Genomic DNA, 18,279 nt, shown 5'->3' with positions numbered 1-18,279 from the left:
AATTTCTAGTGAATTATTTTCCTAATTTTGGATTGATATCAATCTATATACTTAATTACATGAAGATTTCTTGGTGGGCGTAGAAGTGTTTTGTATAGAAGGGTTCCATTCTTAATAGACATACATGATTTTTTGTTGAGTAAAGGAACAATTTTGATAATCTTAGGCAGTAGTAAAAGGGGCACGCAACCTCTATATTAAAAATTAGTTATGAAGTATAAATACATTAGAGGAGGGGGGATATTTAGTATTTTTTGGCAATTTTGAAAGTGATTTCGACAAAGTAAAACTAAATGTACCAAGAGAATTGAGTGAACAAAGTTTTCTGCTGTTTCTGAAACTCGAACAAGAAATGTACAAACTGCTCACTTGAGAAGTTGGAGTTCAACTTAGGTTTGTTTTCTCTTGTTTTAGGGGCTGAAGGGCGCTATTCTTTCCTGAACACCGGTTGAAATCACTTGTTTCGTACAAAAAGTGTTTATAACTTTCTAGCTGTCCCACGTTATTTAGTTGTTAAGCCTTAAAAAAGCAATACCAATGATTAAACATTACCAATATTTTTCATCATTACATCACTTGTGATTCTTAAAATAGCATGTGTCCTTATCATGTTAGTGCTTTAAAAGGCAAATTTAGATGGATATTTTCCATATTTTAGATGTACCTGGTTTTATGCAGGAAATAGTAAAGGGAGTTGATTGATGATGACTTGTAGGCCAAAAGAGTTATGCGTGTTGATATATGCTCAAAAAAGACTACTTTGTTGTACGACTAGAATGTGTTGTGTTCAAAGTGTTATCACGACGTTATCAAAGTTGTTAATCAAACGTGGTAGTTTAGAGGCAGTGTTTTGGGCTTGTAAGCCAGATATTGTTGGTTCGAGATCAACTGCATACCTTAAAGCAGTCATAACTTGCCCCATATGACTCATACGTCAATCTACTTTATTGTTTTTGATCACCCACATATCCCAAATCGATAATGAAGAGCAGTTGAAGGAAAATGTGTTACCCAGAATAATACCTAATCATGTGAGGTAGAGTTTTATTTCACATCCTTACACTCCTTATCCCAGTCCTGAGGGATGAGAGACTTGGTTTTAGAAACGAAAGTTTTCAAGGGACATACTTCGTCACATCCAGGAATCTTCAGTAGGCGAGGCTCTGCGTTGGCCGAGGTACGGTAAAACAGCTGAAACATGTGTTTATGTTTGTGCTTACATTTTTATCTGAGCAACAAAAGGTACTGTAGTAGGCTTTGTTTTTGCATTGTTCAGTTCGGGGATGAATCAAAGATTGGATTCTAGTTTTACCCCAAGCCTCAGGGCATTTTTAGGCCCAAGAAGGCGTTGAAGTCAATGGATTAGAATTTTATTTTGGTGAACTATTGAGAATTGACGTTGAAAAAGCAGATTTGAGTTTTGAAAACTCGTAAAAGGAAATACTTCATTTGACGTTATCCGTGGACTTACCGTGACATAATACTCTCCTTCACTGTTTCTCCGCAACTCCAGCATGATACAGGATGCGTAAGGAGGCATCGTTTTGTCCCACACACCCAGGAGGTTCAGGAGGTTGATGATGGTCGTGTCGTGACCTGCATATACTTGCATCACCTTTGTAATGTTACTGTTCACTTTGTTTTCCACGTTTTTCACCATATCTTCAAGCAACGGTCCTTTAGAAAAATAAAAAGGGTGGGTTAGAAAAAAACATATTCTCTTTGATAATTGCAAGGGCTTATCTCGTATGTTGGTATTTTTCCTTGAGATAATATGTATCAGTAATTTGCTTATAAAGCTGCTTAGAAATTATGTTCATATAGAGAGTAAAGTAAAAGTAGGTATATAAAATTCCTGTTTATCTGTTCACATGTTCAATGCCTGCCCAAAAAGGTAGCTTGTTTTAACTTATCAGCTATACAACATCTGGTATACATTGCTGATGTTACTTTTGTTACTCATGTTGTTATTTAACGTTTAACAATCTTACGTTTAACTAGATTTCCATTTTCAAATAATAATTAAAAAGCTTATTGTGTATTATTTGTATACAACACTTAATTTGTTAATAAATGAATCAATATAAGACCAACTAACCATTTGACTCTTTTACAGGACTTGTCTCGGTTATTTTCATCCAAATAATGCAATACCCTGTTAATGCGCGCCTAACTCTGAAGTACTAGATTGGCTACTGGAATAATTGTTACAATTTATATATGACTCGTCAAATACAAAAACTTTCCAGGTAATAGGTTTCCTTTCCCCAAATTATTCGAGTAGATACTAAAAAACCCTATAGGGTACATGCATTTTTAATTAAACCCCCTCACTAGTCCAATGATAAAAGTAGGTTTATGAGTAGCCTCCTGCAATGTTCTTTGCCCCTGAATGTTCGTCATGTGAGTAAAAAGACCTTTAATATGTAGCTAGTAGTAAATGAAAATAATACTTTTATAGAATCGTACAAATTACCAGCCAATAGAAGAGCAAGTTTGGTGTTCCAAGTTGGTAGATGGAACCTGAGGACAGACGCTTCTCCCATTGGCTCAGGGAAAATATCCTTTGACCACTTGGGTAAGGCCATGTTGTGCTCATTCTAAATATAAAAATAATCATAAGAACTTTATATTCATTTTTTGCTCAAAACATCTAAAGGAGGTAAAACAATATGGCATGTTGATGAAGTACTACTGGAGCTGAACGTTTCTTTCCGTAACATTAAATTCACTTCTCAGACCAGATAGACCTATAAAAAACTAGTCCATTTATACGTTAGTACAATAAAACTTGCGTTGAATTGGTTTATCTGATTAGCATTGTTAATTTGAAAAAATATGTATCAATTTACAAATGTACACTTGTACTGTTGAAGAGGTGATAACCGCTGTTATTTTGTTAGTTGCATTGACTATACACAGAATAGACTTCCCATGTGATATGAAAGATTGATGCTAAGAAAATAGATGAAGATCAGGGCCATCTCACCAGAGTTTACTAGTGCATTAGGTTGAATATTAATTAAAACCAATGCAGTATCATAGCAAACATCTGATTGATTTATCACTTAACACAGAATATTGATTCACAGATTTTCTAGTAAAGACATTCTACATTTAATTCTGTAACGTACAAGTTAATAGAAAGTTGTACATAAATATTATTAAAATATTTTGTAAACGTTTGGAAACAATGTGATTTGAACAGATTCTTTTTGACAATTATATGCATGAAACATTAGGAGGTTCATTGATTTTAATGAGATTTATAAGGCAAACATCAAAATTAATCAGTCTTATAGTTGTTATGATCATTCAATATTTAATTGGTACATGTTTTCTGTGCCATTTGCAGCCTTATTTTTTAAGGCAGACGTGTTTACTTTAATTAATATTTTTTAATACGATTTAACCTTAGAAAGCTAGATTGTTCACAACATACAAACCTGAACCCTTAAAGTATCGTGTATATTGGATATATACTTCCAATCATCTCTTGTTTCTCCTGTATTTTTGTTTAGTATGTCTATTATATACTGGTATTTCTTACTTATATCCTTCACTTCCTTTGATTCCAATACGCGTGCTAGTTCGTTGTCATATGCTGGACATTTTTCCTTCATTGCTATAAGCTGGAATAAATTTTGCATCAATTAATGTAAAAAACACTAAAAAAAATTAAAATTTTATATGTTTTTTTTTTTGTGGTTTTATACAAATAAAATATATAACTGATGCAACTCTTTTACCTTGTCGCAGAAATCAAAATATGTTTCTTAATCAGTTGACGTTATCTAAATTTGAGACAGTAATATCAATGAATCTATTTCCATTTGTTAGCGTTAGTAACATATATTAAGTCCGTAGAACGGACACACAGCTAGTGTTTTAATCAATCAAATCAAATCAAACATAATTTATTCCATAAAACTAAAATTACAATGTAACAATGTACAAATGTACAATGTACAAAAATACAATATTGTTTTAATATCATTTAAGATTGTAACATACAACAGTTCGACTCTTCCTTCTTTTTCTACGTAAATTTAACAGCATGTTTAATATTCAGAAACCAAAAGAAAACACTTTATTTCTACAACGTGAACACATGAAAAAATTTCTCAAACTAATTCGTTGATGTTTTACAGCCAATATAACTTTATTGTAACCTAAAAATATAATAATATTTTACCATTCCTGGCGGATTCATTGCAGTTGCGAAAATAAATTGATATATAGACGAATAAATAAATAAATTACTAGTTATGATCACTCAAGGAATATATTATCATCATAAAATAAACATAAAACCATTTTACCCTGTCCATAGTCTGAGGTACAGTGTGAACTGGTACTGGCTGCCACTCCAGCATTGGGTTCCACTTTTGTTCACTTTTTGGCGGGTACATTCCCGCCAAATTGCACTGCGCGCTCATCAGCACCCTGTCTTTGTCTGAGGCCAACACATGTATCAAGGCAGGGCTGTACTTATCTGTCAATAAGCCGTCATATCGCTGACGTAGCCACTGTCCTAGCTCATAATGTTGGCGTTTGCCCTCCTAGAAACACAGATACTTGAATAGAAAAACAAAAAAAAATACTCGACACTTCAAATTTAGCGTATGACATTAGTTCATAATATTAAAACACCTATTATTTTCGTTCAAAATTAAAAAAGAGGGCGTGTTAATGATAGATAGTAAAATTTATACAATAAAAAGATAAATTTAAGAGATGGTTTAATGATCGTGATTTTCTAAGAACTGACAAAATGTAAACAAAAAGGTAAATAGCGTATTAACAATATAATAAAACATATGATTTGTGCACAAAAGGCAGGCAGAACATAGTAATCAGAGAGAACTTCTAACAGGGTGTTTGAGTAAAAAATAAACCTACTCTTTTCTATTTAATCTATGGTTGAGTGTGGCTTTGTTTTAGTGTGCGTATTCATCTGTTAAATACATCTACTCAAATAGTTAATCTAAATCTAAATACGGACTTACATTTGTAAGTTCTCCAAGTCCTTCGGGGAAATCGTTTTTGTGGGGATCATTCTTGTACGTCTTGTCAGGAGTGCGTGCTCCATGCCTGTATAGCTGAAAACCAAACAGGAATTTTTATTTTTAATTAATTAAGAAGGTACTTAAGTTACATAAATGACATTAAGTACTTAAATGACATTAAGCTACATATCTATATTATAACTGTATTTTTCATAAATTTACTCAATACATTAATATTATATTCTATATGGGCATTATTTATATTAAGCGTTTTCTGTCTCTATTTTACTCATGCCGTCACTTTTCATCACGAAAGTAAAACTTTGTTTTAGAAATTAATTAAATATTGGTCCTCACTTTCTGTAGTGAGTACAACAATTGTTCTTCAATCAATTAGAATCGAATGAAATAGATGCGTGGATTTTAATGTTTAGGTAATATTTTACTGATTAGATTTCAATTTCATAGGGACATTTGGAATCGTTTGTTATACAATGTGTAATTAAGAATTGATTGAGATTTTAAGGGGGGAATATTTTTGGGGAATTTTTGCAAGAATTCCGTCATAATTCAAGACATTTTAGACTGTAATAGAGAAACGGGCGCCGTTTCATGTTTATCCTCTAATATAACATCAATATATAGTTTTAATAACAAAAACTTTACTTTTACATACATAAGTAACTTAAAATTTTAAAAATACTTACAACGTTGACGAAAACGACATCACCCAACTCGTGACAGATCTTTCTTGATTCGACAAAAGCGAATGGTAGAATCAGCAGAACACTTAACACAATGTACATCTTACTTCACACGATGTACAATTGTGTATTCTTCCCTGAGTGACTCGCGGTTTGTGATCAACAATTAACACTGTGTAACTTTGAATCAACATTCTATTGTTCCTCAACACCTGACTGATTACAATTGGTAGCACACCAGCTTGGCAAATACCCGACAGAAGGTTGGTCTGCATTGTTGTACAACTGTTGTCATAGAACACTTGTAATATTCGTTTTATTATCATAATTTCCTAATTGATTATTACTTTAAAACAACAACGAACACTTAGATACGTGTTTAGCCTGAATGTGAATCCAATGTGGAAACAGAACTAGATCTGGCTTATCGATAGAGTGCAATACTTCGGTTTCAAAGGTCCAAGGTTCAAATCCCACCAATCACCAACGGGGGAAATGCCGAGTACCTCTAAGACCGAACCTCAGGTAACGTGCAAAATAGATCCGGACTTGAGCCGAGCGTCCTGAGGTGTGAAGGAAAGACATTGATAATGTAGTATAAAAGAGTTATACAGGTTGTATAAAGTCCCGCGCCGGCTTATTAATTTCTAAACGACAACAGATAAATCAATAATATTTGTTACATTAACACCACACCTAAAAATGCACTTGTTTGAGGACCTATCAATTTTCTGTCATATCATGGGGACGTCTTGCAAAGACTCAGAAGGAAATCTTAAATAGAAGCATACACTACACAATCCCTTTTATCGTCACTCATTTATATTTCATTTATAAGCTAATACTAGGGTACATATGTATTTACGAGGGAGCTGCACAATCCTTAAGTTGTTTGTTTTGAGACTAATCGTTCTGTTATGTGAGACAACGGTTTAAGTAGGATATATTACAGATTTCCGATTTAGATTTATGAAATATTGAACCTCCATGTAACTGCAACACTCCATAAAAACCTGCCTGTTGGGTTGCAGTCCTTTTTCTGCAAACTGATTAGCCATAAGATTTGGTAAAATATTATAGAATCTTTACCATTCCTACTTTCATCAACCATACAAATAACTTTTCCAAAGCTGTTATGAACATTAAAATGTCTAACTTAACAAAGTTTGGCTTAGTCTATTAGCGTGACTATGTTGGGCTACTTAAACTTTATTTGGACGTCCTAGGCTAACACATTCAGTAGTCCTACAACATGCACACTTTGCACAACATTTAATAATTCTATTAAATTGAAGTGAACAGGTAAAAAAACACTAGTATTATAGTGTAAGTTTATTCGACAATCTGACATTCCTTGTCCCAGTCTTCAGGTATTATTGGTAGAGTAAGGTTGATCAGCTGATCCAAGGGACACATCGCTGAACAGCCCGGCAAAATCAGCTGATATGGCTCAACAGCTGTATTGTTGCGGTACAACAGCTGGAACATGTAACACTTGTATTATTGAAATGATTTATTGATTTATGAACTCAACTCTTGATGATGACTCTGTGTCGGTGCTTCTTGTTCAAGTCCGTGTAGTATGTGGATATTGTCATTTTGTATTAAATAAGCTGACAAATTGAATAGTGAAACACACTTGGAAGTTTTTTTTCATAAATTATAGATTGATATAAGCTGCAAAAAATCTACTGAACACATTTCTTGATTCATATAAAATCACGCTGTATTGGGAACTACACCTACTTTCTTTCTGATTCAGTTTCATCAATTGTACACATTTCTATTGTTGTTCTATTGTTGTATTTGTTTTGTTCATAGCTAATTTTATTTCCCCAGTTATTGAACCATCCACACATAAAGGTTAAGGTTACATGGTAGGATACGAGATCCTAACCTAGACACCTACATATTTTCGGTTTTTTCTTGAATGCATCTATGGGATCAAACGAGGTAACCCATTCCGGGTTATCCGATTTGTAGAATACTTTTCAAAGTAGTTTTGTAATTGAATAAAACATTGGATAGTGTATCGATGACGTCACATAGCTTTCCTAGGTCACCCACCGTCACGTAATGATCCCCTCCGTTGTTCCTCAGCTCCATCATGATAGTGGAAGAGTACGGGGGATCCTGAAGGTCGAAGACACCCAGAGAGTTCAACAAACTGCCTATTGTAGAGTCGTGTGCCGAATAAAAATACACATTGAGACTTGATTTTCCGTCTATCTTAGCCTTCATGTTGTTGATCATTTCTTGTACCAAAAGTCCTGAAAACGTGTATTGGTGAATTAATCAACCTGACCATATTAGATCAAAGGATGTATATAAAAGTTATATAATACACCTTAGTGGTTAGTTAGGGTAAGGTTGGCTTAGGCGCAATGCTTTGACTATTAATCACGAATACTAGAAAAATACCGGTATGGATCATAAACATAAACAAATGACGTTTTTGGCCCGAAAATAAACATTATTTAACATTGCTTAAATGGAACTGCCAAAACATATGTTCAATGCTAGGATTCGGGCCAACAACGTCATTTTGTTTATGTTTATGATCCATACCGGTATTTTTCTAGTATTCGTGTTATTAATTGATGAAAGTAGAGATCGCATTCGAATGTTTAGTTTGTAAGGAGTTTTAAAGCCTGGTCGCACAATTTGTTATTCAGGATTAGTTTTGCCAACAGTGTCATTTGGAGGCTTCTGATTGAGTATAATGAAGGTTTGTTAATTCGAAAAAATAGTTCTGTTCATAAAATAAAATTATAAATGCCTCAAATTCAATTTTATATTTTTTTTATTATGAAATTAAACTGTCAACCTAACTAAACCAACCAAACTGCTGATAATGAAAAATCGAATGAAGGTTTAATTGAAAAAATAGTTCTGTTTATAAAATAAAACTATACATGGTTCAAATTCAATTTTATGTTTTAATTATAAAATTAAACTTTCATAACCTAACCAAAGCAACCAAACTTTCTGATGATGAAAAAATCCAAGACAAAAAAAATTGTGCCACGGGTGAGATTCGAACCCGACCCCTTCGGTTTATCAGCCCGGCACTCTATCCACTATATTACCGAGGCCCCAATCAGAAGCCTCCAAATAACACTGATGGCAAAACTAATCCTGGAATAAAAATTCAGCAGCCTGGTCAGCTTGCTGTAAATTATAGCATATCTTATAACATATCTCCTTTTAAAAGTACTGTATTTCTGTAACCACGAATATTAAAACATACGTGGTTTGGATCATAAACATAAACAAATGACGTCATAGGCCCAAATCCTACTCGAATAACACTAACATATGGGTTGATCAGTCCCATTTAAATAATTATACTAACACGTTTACTTGAGAGTCAGTGATACAATTTGCTTACGTATATAATACACACCGTTTATGTTCAAATATTCGTGTGTACAACTAAATGCTTAGTTGTCGCTTGTAAATTATGTCTGATCCACGAAACTGACTATCTCTGGTGCATTAAATTTCTCATTACCTGACTTCAAACGAGCGAGTTTTGTATTCCAAGTTGGGAGTGCAAAGCAGAAGCTGGAAGCTTCGTACATAACTGGGAACAGATCAACTACCCATTGTGGCACCGTCATGTTCTTCAGTTTCTGGCAAAACCGTTACAAAACAGTTACAACTAACAGCTTGAAATCGATGTTTATTGTGTTTGTGGTTCCTAAATTAAATATTGTTAATTATAACTTTTACAATTCATATTGTTATAGTGTCAGATGGCAGGCTGATATAAATAAATGACTGCTTGCCGTCTACTGTAACAACTACTACATTTGCACTACTGCCGTTTCCGATATAATTGCATTTTCAGGTTTGCCTGGCTGTCACAATATACTTAATACATTTATTTGTGTTGTGCCGATAGTTTAAATAAAAAACACAAAGAGAAACAAGGTGACAAGGATCACACATTCCACAGCCAGTGATACGCTGAGTGATACGAATTTCATTAAGTACCACCATTTATTATACTAAGCGATACTAGTCAAAGCTACTACTGTACTGCAAATAATTTTTACCGGACACCAGCTGATTTGGCCCATGAGTGGTTATAAAGGAAATAATAACCTCTCTTAGTTATGAGAAGTGATTGTTTCGTACTTAAATCGGTGGGAATATATAACGAGTTTGTAATTTTTTTTCTGTCTAGTTTAGAGTCACACAGCGAAATAGTTATTTGTGTAACTAGTGGTGAAAGTGGCACTTTGCTGCACACGAGAGCAATGTTTACGCACGAGCCGCAGGCGAGTGCGGAATGATCTCGAATGCAGCAAAGGCCTTTTTCACTCGTGTTACACATTATATTTTTCCTACAGTCACTATAAAGCATATAAATAATTATTCTTTCAAACACTATACAACACGTTTTTAGGTTCAGCTGGCAACACAAATGGTGGCCTCCCTATAGAAAGTAGTACCCGCGGTCCGTATCACTCCGCTATTTCTCCTCGGCAAGAAATGTGCTCCACGTTTTGAGAATATAGTTCCGTATGTTTTTGTAATTTTAAGTGGTTTCCGCTCCTAAAAAAATGCTTTAAAGGTATTTTCTTGTTTATTAAGATCGCACGAATGTTTTGAAAACGTTTAAAGGAAAAGTCCAGAAAGTTCAGAAATACCGAAACTATAAACACGAAATGACAGGTTAAATCGTAGTTATAATAGTCAATCAGCTGCTCATAGTATTATCATCTTTAAGTGTTGCCAACCTTATTTCCAAGCGTACACGGATTACGTGCATAATAGAACCACGCTGTTTTGTGTTGTTTCGTTGGAATCCTGATGTGCGGCAAAGTATAAACCGTACGGCAAAGTATAAATATGCAGCAATTAGCAGCTTTCTGTACTATAAACAGTACAAGGAAGCCAAATTTGTTGGGTGACTGTAGGAAAAATATTGTACGTCACTCCTCCAATAGTTATTTGTGTAACTAGTGGTGAAAGTGGCACTTTGCTGCACACGAGAGCAATGTTTACGCACGAGCCACAGGCGAGTGCGGAATGATCTCGAGTGCAGCAAAGGCTTTTTTCACTCGTGTTACACATTATATTTTTCCTACAGTCACTATAAAGTATATAAATAATTAGTCTTTCAAACACTATACAACACGTTTTTAGGTTCAGCTGGCAACACAAATGGTGCCCTAGAGAAAGTAGTACGCGCGATCCGTATCACTCCGCTATTTTTCCTCGGCAAGAAATGTGCTCCGCGTTTTAAGAATATAATATAGTTCCGTATGTTTTTGTAATTTGAAGTGGTTTCCGCGCCTAAAAAAACGCTTTAAATGTATTTTCTTGTTTATTAAGATCGTAGGAATGTTTTAAAAACGTTTAAAAGAAAAGTCCAGAAAGTTCAGAAATACCGAAACTATAAACACGAAATGACAGGTTAAATCGTAGTCATAATAGTCAATCAGCTGCTCATAGTATTATTATCTTTAAGTGTTGCCAACCTATTTCCAAGCGTACATGGATTACGTGCATAATAGAACCACGCTGTTTTGTGTTGTTTCGTTGGAATCCTGATGTGCGGCAAAGTATAAACCGTACGGCAAAGTATAAACCGTACGGCAAAGTATAAATATGCAGCAATTAGCAGCTTTCTGTACTATAAACAGTACAAGAAAGCCAACTTTGTCGGGTGACTGTAGGAAAAATGTGTTTACCATACTCGTATGGTAATCTCATTACTCTAGCTCGGGAAACCCCTATTTTCCGGACTAGTAACGTAATATAGGTACTTTTAGCGAATTTCCCTATAGGGAAGTAGCTATTACCGTAGGTCTCATGGTAAGACTTAGGCCCGGGACTGATTTACTTTTTCATTTTGATGTCCCCAGAGGCCAAAAACACCATTCGTTCAAATTTTTATATATAAGCTTATATAGATTTTTATATAGATTTATATATTATTTTCTTGCATTTTTAGGGCTACTAATATAATAAAAATCAAATATAATAATAAAATAATATAATAAAAATATATATATATATATATATGTGTGTGTGTCCGTGAACACGATAACTTGAGTAATTTTTATCCGATTTTGATGAAATTTGGTTTGAAGGTGTAAGGCGGGATAAACTTGAATGAGTTCGCGATCCAGCATGATCGGACCATGGGAACAGGGTTTTGTGGGGTAAAAATTGGTTTTTCTCACTTTTGACCCTTAAAACACAAAATTTCCCAATTTTTCTCTAAACCTTCTTAAAGAGCTTAAAAAAACAAACAATTCAGTATATCAAAGTGTTTTTGTACGGTTATTGGTTACGGAGAAAACTTAAAAAATGGTAAATTTAAAATTTCCATGTTATTCTTATGGAGAATATTGTAAAATGTTGTAGTTGGCTTGTTTATGGATATCTTTTGATCAAACTTGGCAAATATATTCATTTTATACTAAGCAATAATTATTTTACTTAAAACACAGACTTTATTAGATTCCTTGTAGCAGCAAACCTAGGTACTCGTTAAACCTAATGTTATTTAAATAGATCAATTGAAAATCAATTCAGCCAAATGGAAATTCGCTTAGACGGCAGGTTTGCTGCGGCGGGGGTATTTTTCGTAAGATTATCACTAAGTCGAGTTACTGAGGGTTTTATATTTTATTCATAAAACTTGGTAGAAATTGCAACATCGAGCAATTGCAGTAGAATCAGTGTATTTAAATTCTTTAGGAAAACAAAAAAGTGAAAATTTGTTACTCCCATTACAGGGTACGAATAATTTCTTAGTCGGGATAAGATCAATACTGTATTTCGTTTACTCACCTCTATATAAACATCATGGTATATCCAGTTAATGTCACAGAGTGTGGAGATATTTTCACCTGCAAAGTCTGTTAAGTTCTTTAATATATACGAATATCTAGAAGTTATATTCCTTATTTCTGCGGAGTTTAGCACCCTTAGATGCTCTGCCTGGTATGCTGGGCATGGGTATTTCTGTGCCAAAATCTGCAAGTAGCAAGTAAAAACTACTTTTATTCAAATGTAGCATAGAGTATAAATATGCTATTCGATTTAAATCAATAAATTAACCGTGAACTCTGTCGGTGGCGCACTTTGACTACGGTCGTTTCTAATATAAAACTGGCTAAAAGCATAGATAAAAACATACTAAATTTACAATGGGATGAGAAGTCTACTTGTGTTGGTTAGTCTATGCTAAAAGTAACCTGGTAATGGAATGCTCAGTTCTATCTATAATCAATGATATTGCCATAGCTCGATGTTATATATGTCACGAATTGTGCATATATATAGGCATGCACTTTGGATGCGATACTCCCTGGTGTGAATTAACGTCCGCACGAGTGAGTACTGCGACTATCCGCAGACCAAATAATTAGACCAATTCGTATATACCTAGGCAAAAATGTGGTTCGGATGCCAATTTATAGATTGTAGGTCATTAGTTGCCATTAGCTGTATAGGCTATTAATTAACAGCTGTCTCTAAGGAATATGTCGGCCTTAGTTACTAACAAGACTACAAGTTCCCGCCACTCATCTTACACTCATCTCCATTCATACTTGGCTTAAAATACCTACTTTGTATGGTCACCATTTCAATGAAAAGTATTAAAGTATACGTCCATGTAAGAGGTATTTCTCAGGCTAACTGCTCATCTTATGGTTCTTTTTCCTGGTTACCCACCTTGTCCAGCTTCTCAGGCGTTGTGTGTGTAGGTATGGGTTGCCAGATCAGCTGATCGTTCCACACCTGCTGTCCTTTTGGAGGGAATATTCCCGCCAAAACACACTTGGCGCTCATCAGTGCACGGTCGACGTCGGTGCTGCGGACGTACACCAGATTAGGGTCGTAGAAGTCTGTGAGGAGGCGGTCGTACCTCTGGCGTAGCCATTGGCCTAGAGCGAATTCTTGGCGCTTCCCTAACTGGAAATGGATGGAGTCAGTAGAAAGTATCAAGAGTTGGTAATAAGTCAGTTTACACAATGAAATATTTTCACGCCTTTATTGATGTGGCCTAACCCCAAGGCCCCTCTACAACAACCTCACGATACAATCGCTCCGACTCTGAATCATCCAAATAAATTTTAAGTCAAGATTGCAGAGAGCACAGAATAGAAATTCATATTCTGTGCTCTCTGCAAGATTGACACTAACAGTTTTTTCGTATAGTACGACAGTACCTAAAATAACAGGCTTCTTAATAATCATTGCTGGTTATTATGACTGAATATATGACTGTCATTTTTATCACAATAAAAAACTATAACATGTTTTACTTAATGTTGTTTATATTGTAAAAACTTAAAACTTGCAACTTACATTTGTCAGCTGTCCCAATCCTTCAGGCCAGTAAGACATGTTTTTGTTCGGATCATTTGGGTAATCTGTGATTATGTTGCGATCGCCGTGTCTGAAAAGCTAAACAAATAAGTTTATATAATGAAATGACAACCAATTAAAAGGCTGAACCGGAATATTAAAACACAATAGCTTAAAACACCAACCGTTGCCTGACTGAAAATGATACCGCAGACATAATGATATGTAACATCCTTTGTATGTCTATTGTATGTCCTTTGTTTAAAATACTTGCTACACTACTGTGAAATGACATGTTTCGTTACATGTTTGTCACCTGCGAAAATCTGTCATTACTTTTTTTACTATGGCAAAAGAATGTTTACTATGCAAAAGTAATATTTTTTGTATTTTGCCGACATAAACAAACAATTAGTTTTTAACTGTTTCAATTTTCAACAACTACTGTAAAGTTAACATCAACTTTAAATTGAAGGCATAACCTAAAAAATTCTATGAGATTTGTAATGAAGAAAATAATTATTCTTGTGGCAAAAAGTAACGTTCAAAACAGAGTGAAAGTGGGTATATATTTATTCTCGACCATTTAAAGTGCTCTATAAATCTCGCACTTCAAACATGGTCTCAAATGTGTAATGACTCACTTTCTACTCTTGTTATGAAAAATACTATTTAGTGATGGTAATGATATGTTGTTTCAAGTATTCGTGTTAAAAATCTACACATTGATTACATTTTATATAGTACATAACTTAACCCTATTAGGTAGTGGTGTTTTTGTATTTTATGTCGTTTAGAATACAACCTGTATAATTAAGTTGTGGAAAACCCATTGGGTAGGTAAGGCTAGATAGGGATGTTAGGTAAAGGTAAATTAATATTTAGTCACTTTAAAAATAGAGTAGTTTCCAGAAACATAGTGAAGTCATAACACTTGACGTAAGAAAAGTCTTGTAATGAGAGTAAGAATGAATGAAAAAGAACTTTTATCACCTTTTAAAAGGTTTTTAATAACTTGAACAATACTACATTATATTGAATTATAATGGACTTGTTTACAAACACAACAAAACAATAATAAAGAATTGAAGACACATGTTTTCTACTACATTCTTCCTCCCTAATGTTAATGCACGTAGTCATTTAAATAATTAGGAGTAATAATTTATGGACTATAGTTCGGCCGCTTAGAAAACGACCTGCGCGCTTATGCTAAACCAATGCTGGAGGAGGTCGCTTTCTAAGCGGCCGAACTATAGGAAAGTATTCAGGTTCATGTTATAAAGGTTAAAAGGTGATAAAAGTTCTTTTTCATTAATTCTTACTCTCATTTCAATTTTAATAACTTTATATTGTGAAATGGATACGATCCTAAAGCCAGATAAGTTTAGTGTAGATCCAAACTCATCATCTGCAAGTAAGGAATGAACACATTGGCACAAAACATTTCAGAATTTTGTTACCAGCATCACACCACAACCATCCATATATTATAGTATATTATAGTATTAAAATATTATAGTATATTCTACAAATGCTTATTAAATACTCACCACATTGGCAAATATAACATCTCCTCCGTCATCACCCAACTTTCCGCCCAAAACTGTTTGCGCCACAAATGTTAGAAATAGTGAAAATAAGAACATCATTCCACTACTAATAAAACCCTAGACTGCCATTATGATATGTACACTCCCCACTCTACAATGTAGGTCTTCAATGAGCTATCTAGAAATTAGATGATACTTTGTTCTTTCCAAGCGACCTAATGAATTAATTCCGTGTGTACTTAGTCACAAGTGTTTTTGTTATTGATCAATGTTATCTTGACAGGTGGATTGACTGATATTAATATCACTATATTAATTTCGCAGCTAACTTAATTCTCATGAAAGGGTTTTACCGTAGTGTTTTAGTTATTATCTATACTATTATAAAAAAGAGGTGGTTGCTGTATGTGTGTATGTGTGTATGGGAAAAGTAAACTCGAAAAATACTGGTCGGATTGGGCTGAAATTTGGCATGATGATAGCTCACATTCCCGATTAACATATAGGCATATTCTTATTTCAAAATTCCTTTCGGGCTCCGCCCCAGTGGCTCTGGAGTTTCCCATGTTAACCTTATGAGAAATGGAATTATTGAATCTTAACAGCTGTTTCAATTAAACAAGTTGGTTCTGTTCTATGATGTTCAATCGCATTAAAGTTACAAGGATAACCAACAGGGTGCAGCACTATTATTTCTTTTACATTTATGACAACAGCTAATTTGCAACCAAAAGGTGAGTGAGCGTAGCGAACGAACTTCAACCTGGATGCGAGTTAGCGTAGCGAACGAGCTAACCTAAAGGCAAGTGAGCGCAGCGAACGAGCCCCAACCTAAAGGTGAATGAGCGTAGGGAACGAGCTCCAACCTAAAGGTGAGTGAGCGTAGCGAACGAGCTCCAACCTAAAGGTGAGTGAGCGTAGCGAACAAACTTCAACCAGGACGTGATTGAGCCATGCGAACGAGATAATCTTGAAAATTAAGAAGTTAAACGGGGCAAAGCCCGCGGGTTACAGCTAGTCATCTATATATATATAAAATCCAATGTATGTTTGTTTGTATGTATGTTTGTTTGTTTGTTTGTCCTTTATGGACTCCGGAACCGCTCGACAGATTGTAATGAAACTTTCAGGCATTATTAAGCATTATTCAATGATGGTTTGTGTGAAGTTTGGTGCAGATCCGTCAAAAGGGCTCCGCCCCAGTGGCTCTGGAGTTTCTCATGTTAACCTTATGAGTACTCATATTTAAATGGAATTAAAGAATCTTAACAGCTGGTTCAACCAAGCAATTTGATTCTGTAATGTTCAATAGCATTAAAAAGTTAATAAGTTTGCCAACAGGGTGCAGCACGATTATTTTTTTTTTTTTTTTTTTGTAATTTATGACAACAGCTAATTTGCAACCAAAAGGTGAGTGAGCGTGGCGAAAGAACTTCAACCTGGAGGCGAGTTAGCGTAGCGAACGAGCTAACCTAAAGGCAAGAGAGCGCAGCGAACGAGCTCCAACCTAAATGTACCAGGATCTTGAAAATGAACAAGCATTTGACATAAAACCACAAGTTTAGGACATGACTACGTCTGTCGGGCCAGCTAGTCGGTGTATAAAACTAACTGTATTGTCCATTCTTTAACTAAGGAAAAATGTTATAGAATAATAATTATAACCCAAATTTGGTTACCATAAGAATAACTTTAATACAAGTAATTTAAATTTAATATACAGCTTTTTTAACAGCTTAATACAGTTATAAATAAAATCGCCAAAGCACACTCACTGAATAATAATATAATCTTTGATGACTGAGTTTAAAAACGCATATTCTCTCCAAATTATGCAAAACTACATAACAATATCTGTATAATACAGTATATCTATTTAGAGACTCTCAATTTTTACCTCAAGATTCAAAGGACGGTTTCCAAGCAAAACAGATAACAAGTTTCAGTGAGGTCTTAAGATAGCTTTCTTCACAGCACATAAAGCAGCAAGATAGTCACTTTAGCTCAGACAAAATTGTCTCAATTTTCCACAAACGGAGTCAAATAAGTGTATTAATTTCAGTGGCTAACTCATGTACTGCAATTAACGTTTTATTGAGAATAACTCACGCATTTTTACTATTCCTCCATCGAATTGAAAACTTGTACTGTATAGCAAATCAGTAAGATACAAGTCACTTCAATGAAAGAATACTTATAACACAAACCAATATATCTACAGCTAAAAATATCTCTAAAATGTCACTATACATTCCAAATAGGTGTTCTTAAGTTGAAAAGTTGAGCCAATTCGTGTAATTGATGGTAATTGCACCCTTACAATTATTAATAATACGTGAAGGCGATTTATACGAAATATTACTCATTCGTTAATAATGGACGGATTTTTACAAACGATGTGTCAAGTAAGGTATTTTTTGTGTAGACACCCCGAAATAAAGGTCCTCGGGCTTTGCCCCACAGGCGATCAAAACTCCAATGTATTAATTATGAAGAAAATATTTTGTTTACTTAAACAGACGAATCATTTGTATTAATTGCATACTAAAACAGCTGTGCAAAGTAAACACATGATATCATTACTTATTTAATACGCAAGCAGGTATTTTGTGACAATTACTCCTCCGAAACTACTGAACCGATTGACATGTTTTTGGTGTGATTGGAAAGAGCGTA

At 34.5% G+C, this 18,279-nt stretch overlaps 1 protein-coding gene across 1 annotated transcript; it reads right to left on the bottom strand.

The window, feature by feature from the left end:
• Nucleotides 1–1,027: 1,027 nt before the first annotated feature.
• Nucleotides 1,028–15,809, bottom strand: LOC128989476 (lysosomal acid phosphatase-like). The gene is made up of 14 exons (XM_054411370.1): nucleotides 15,604–15,809; nucleotides 14,051–14,149; nucleotides 13,415–13,654; nucleotides 12,527–12,712; nucleotides 9,228–9,348; nucleotides 7,781–7,983; nucleotides 7,047–7,192; nucleotides 5,717–5,819; nucleotides 5,010–5,102; nucleotides 4,323–4,562; nucleotides 3,447–3,632; nucleotides 2,477–2,600; nucleotides 1,472–1,677; nucleotides 1,028–1,191 (listed from the first exon to the last, which is right to left on the bottom strand). The coding sequence occupies exons 1-14, from the start codon at nucleotides 15,700–15,702 to the stop codon at nucleotides 1,045–1,047; spliced, it is 2,193 nt and encodes a 730-aa protein (XP_054267345.1). The 5' UTR covers nucleotides 15,703–15,809; the 3' UTR covers nucleotides 1,028–1,044.
• Nucleotides 15,810–18,279: the final 2,470 nt, after the last annotated feature.

The sequence above is a fragment of the Macrosteles quadrilineatus genome, unplaced genomic scaffold (assembly GCF_028750875.1).
Source record: "Macrosteles quadrilineatus isolate MER2022 unplaced genomic scaffold, UCM_ALF_1.0 Scaffold_3__2_contigs__length_128488019, whole genome shotgun sequence".
Classification (NCBI taxonomy): Eukaryota; Metazoa; Arthropoda; class Insecta; order Hemiptera; family Cicadellidae; genus Macrosteles; species Macrosteles quadrilineatus.
This window is presented reverse-complemented; position numbering and strand designations above follow the sequence as displayed.

Coding starts and splice junctions, on each gene's coding strand:
- LOC128989476 (XM_054411370.1), bottom strand. CDS start 15,702: ATGATGTTCTTATTTTCACTATTTCTAACATTTGTGGCGCAAACAGTT. Junction 14,150..15,603: donor ATGTTATATTTGCCAATGTG/GTGAGTATTTAA, acceptor TTATTTGTTTAG/CTTTTCAGACACGGCGATCG. Junction 3,633..4,322: donor TACCTCAGACTATGGACAGG/GTAAAATGGTTT, acceptor AATTTATTCCAG/CTTATAGCAATGAAGGAAAA.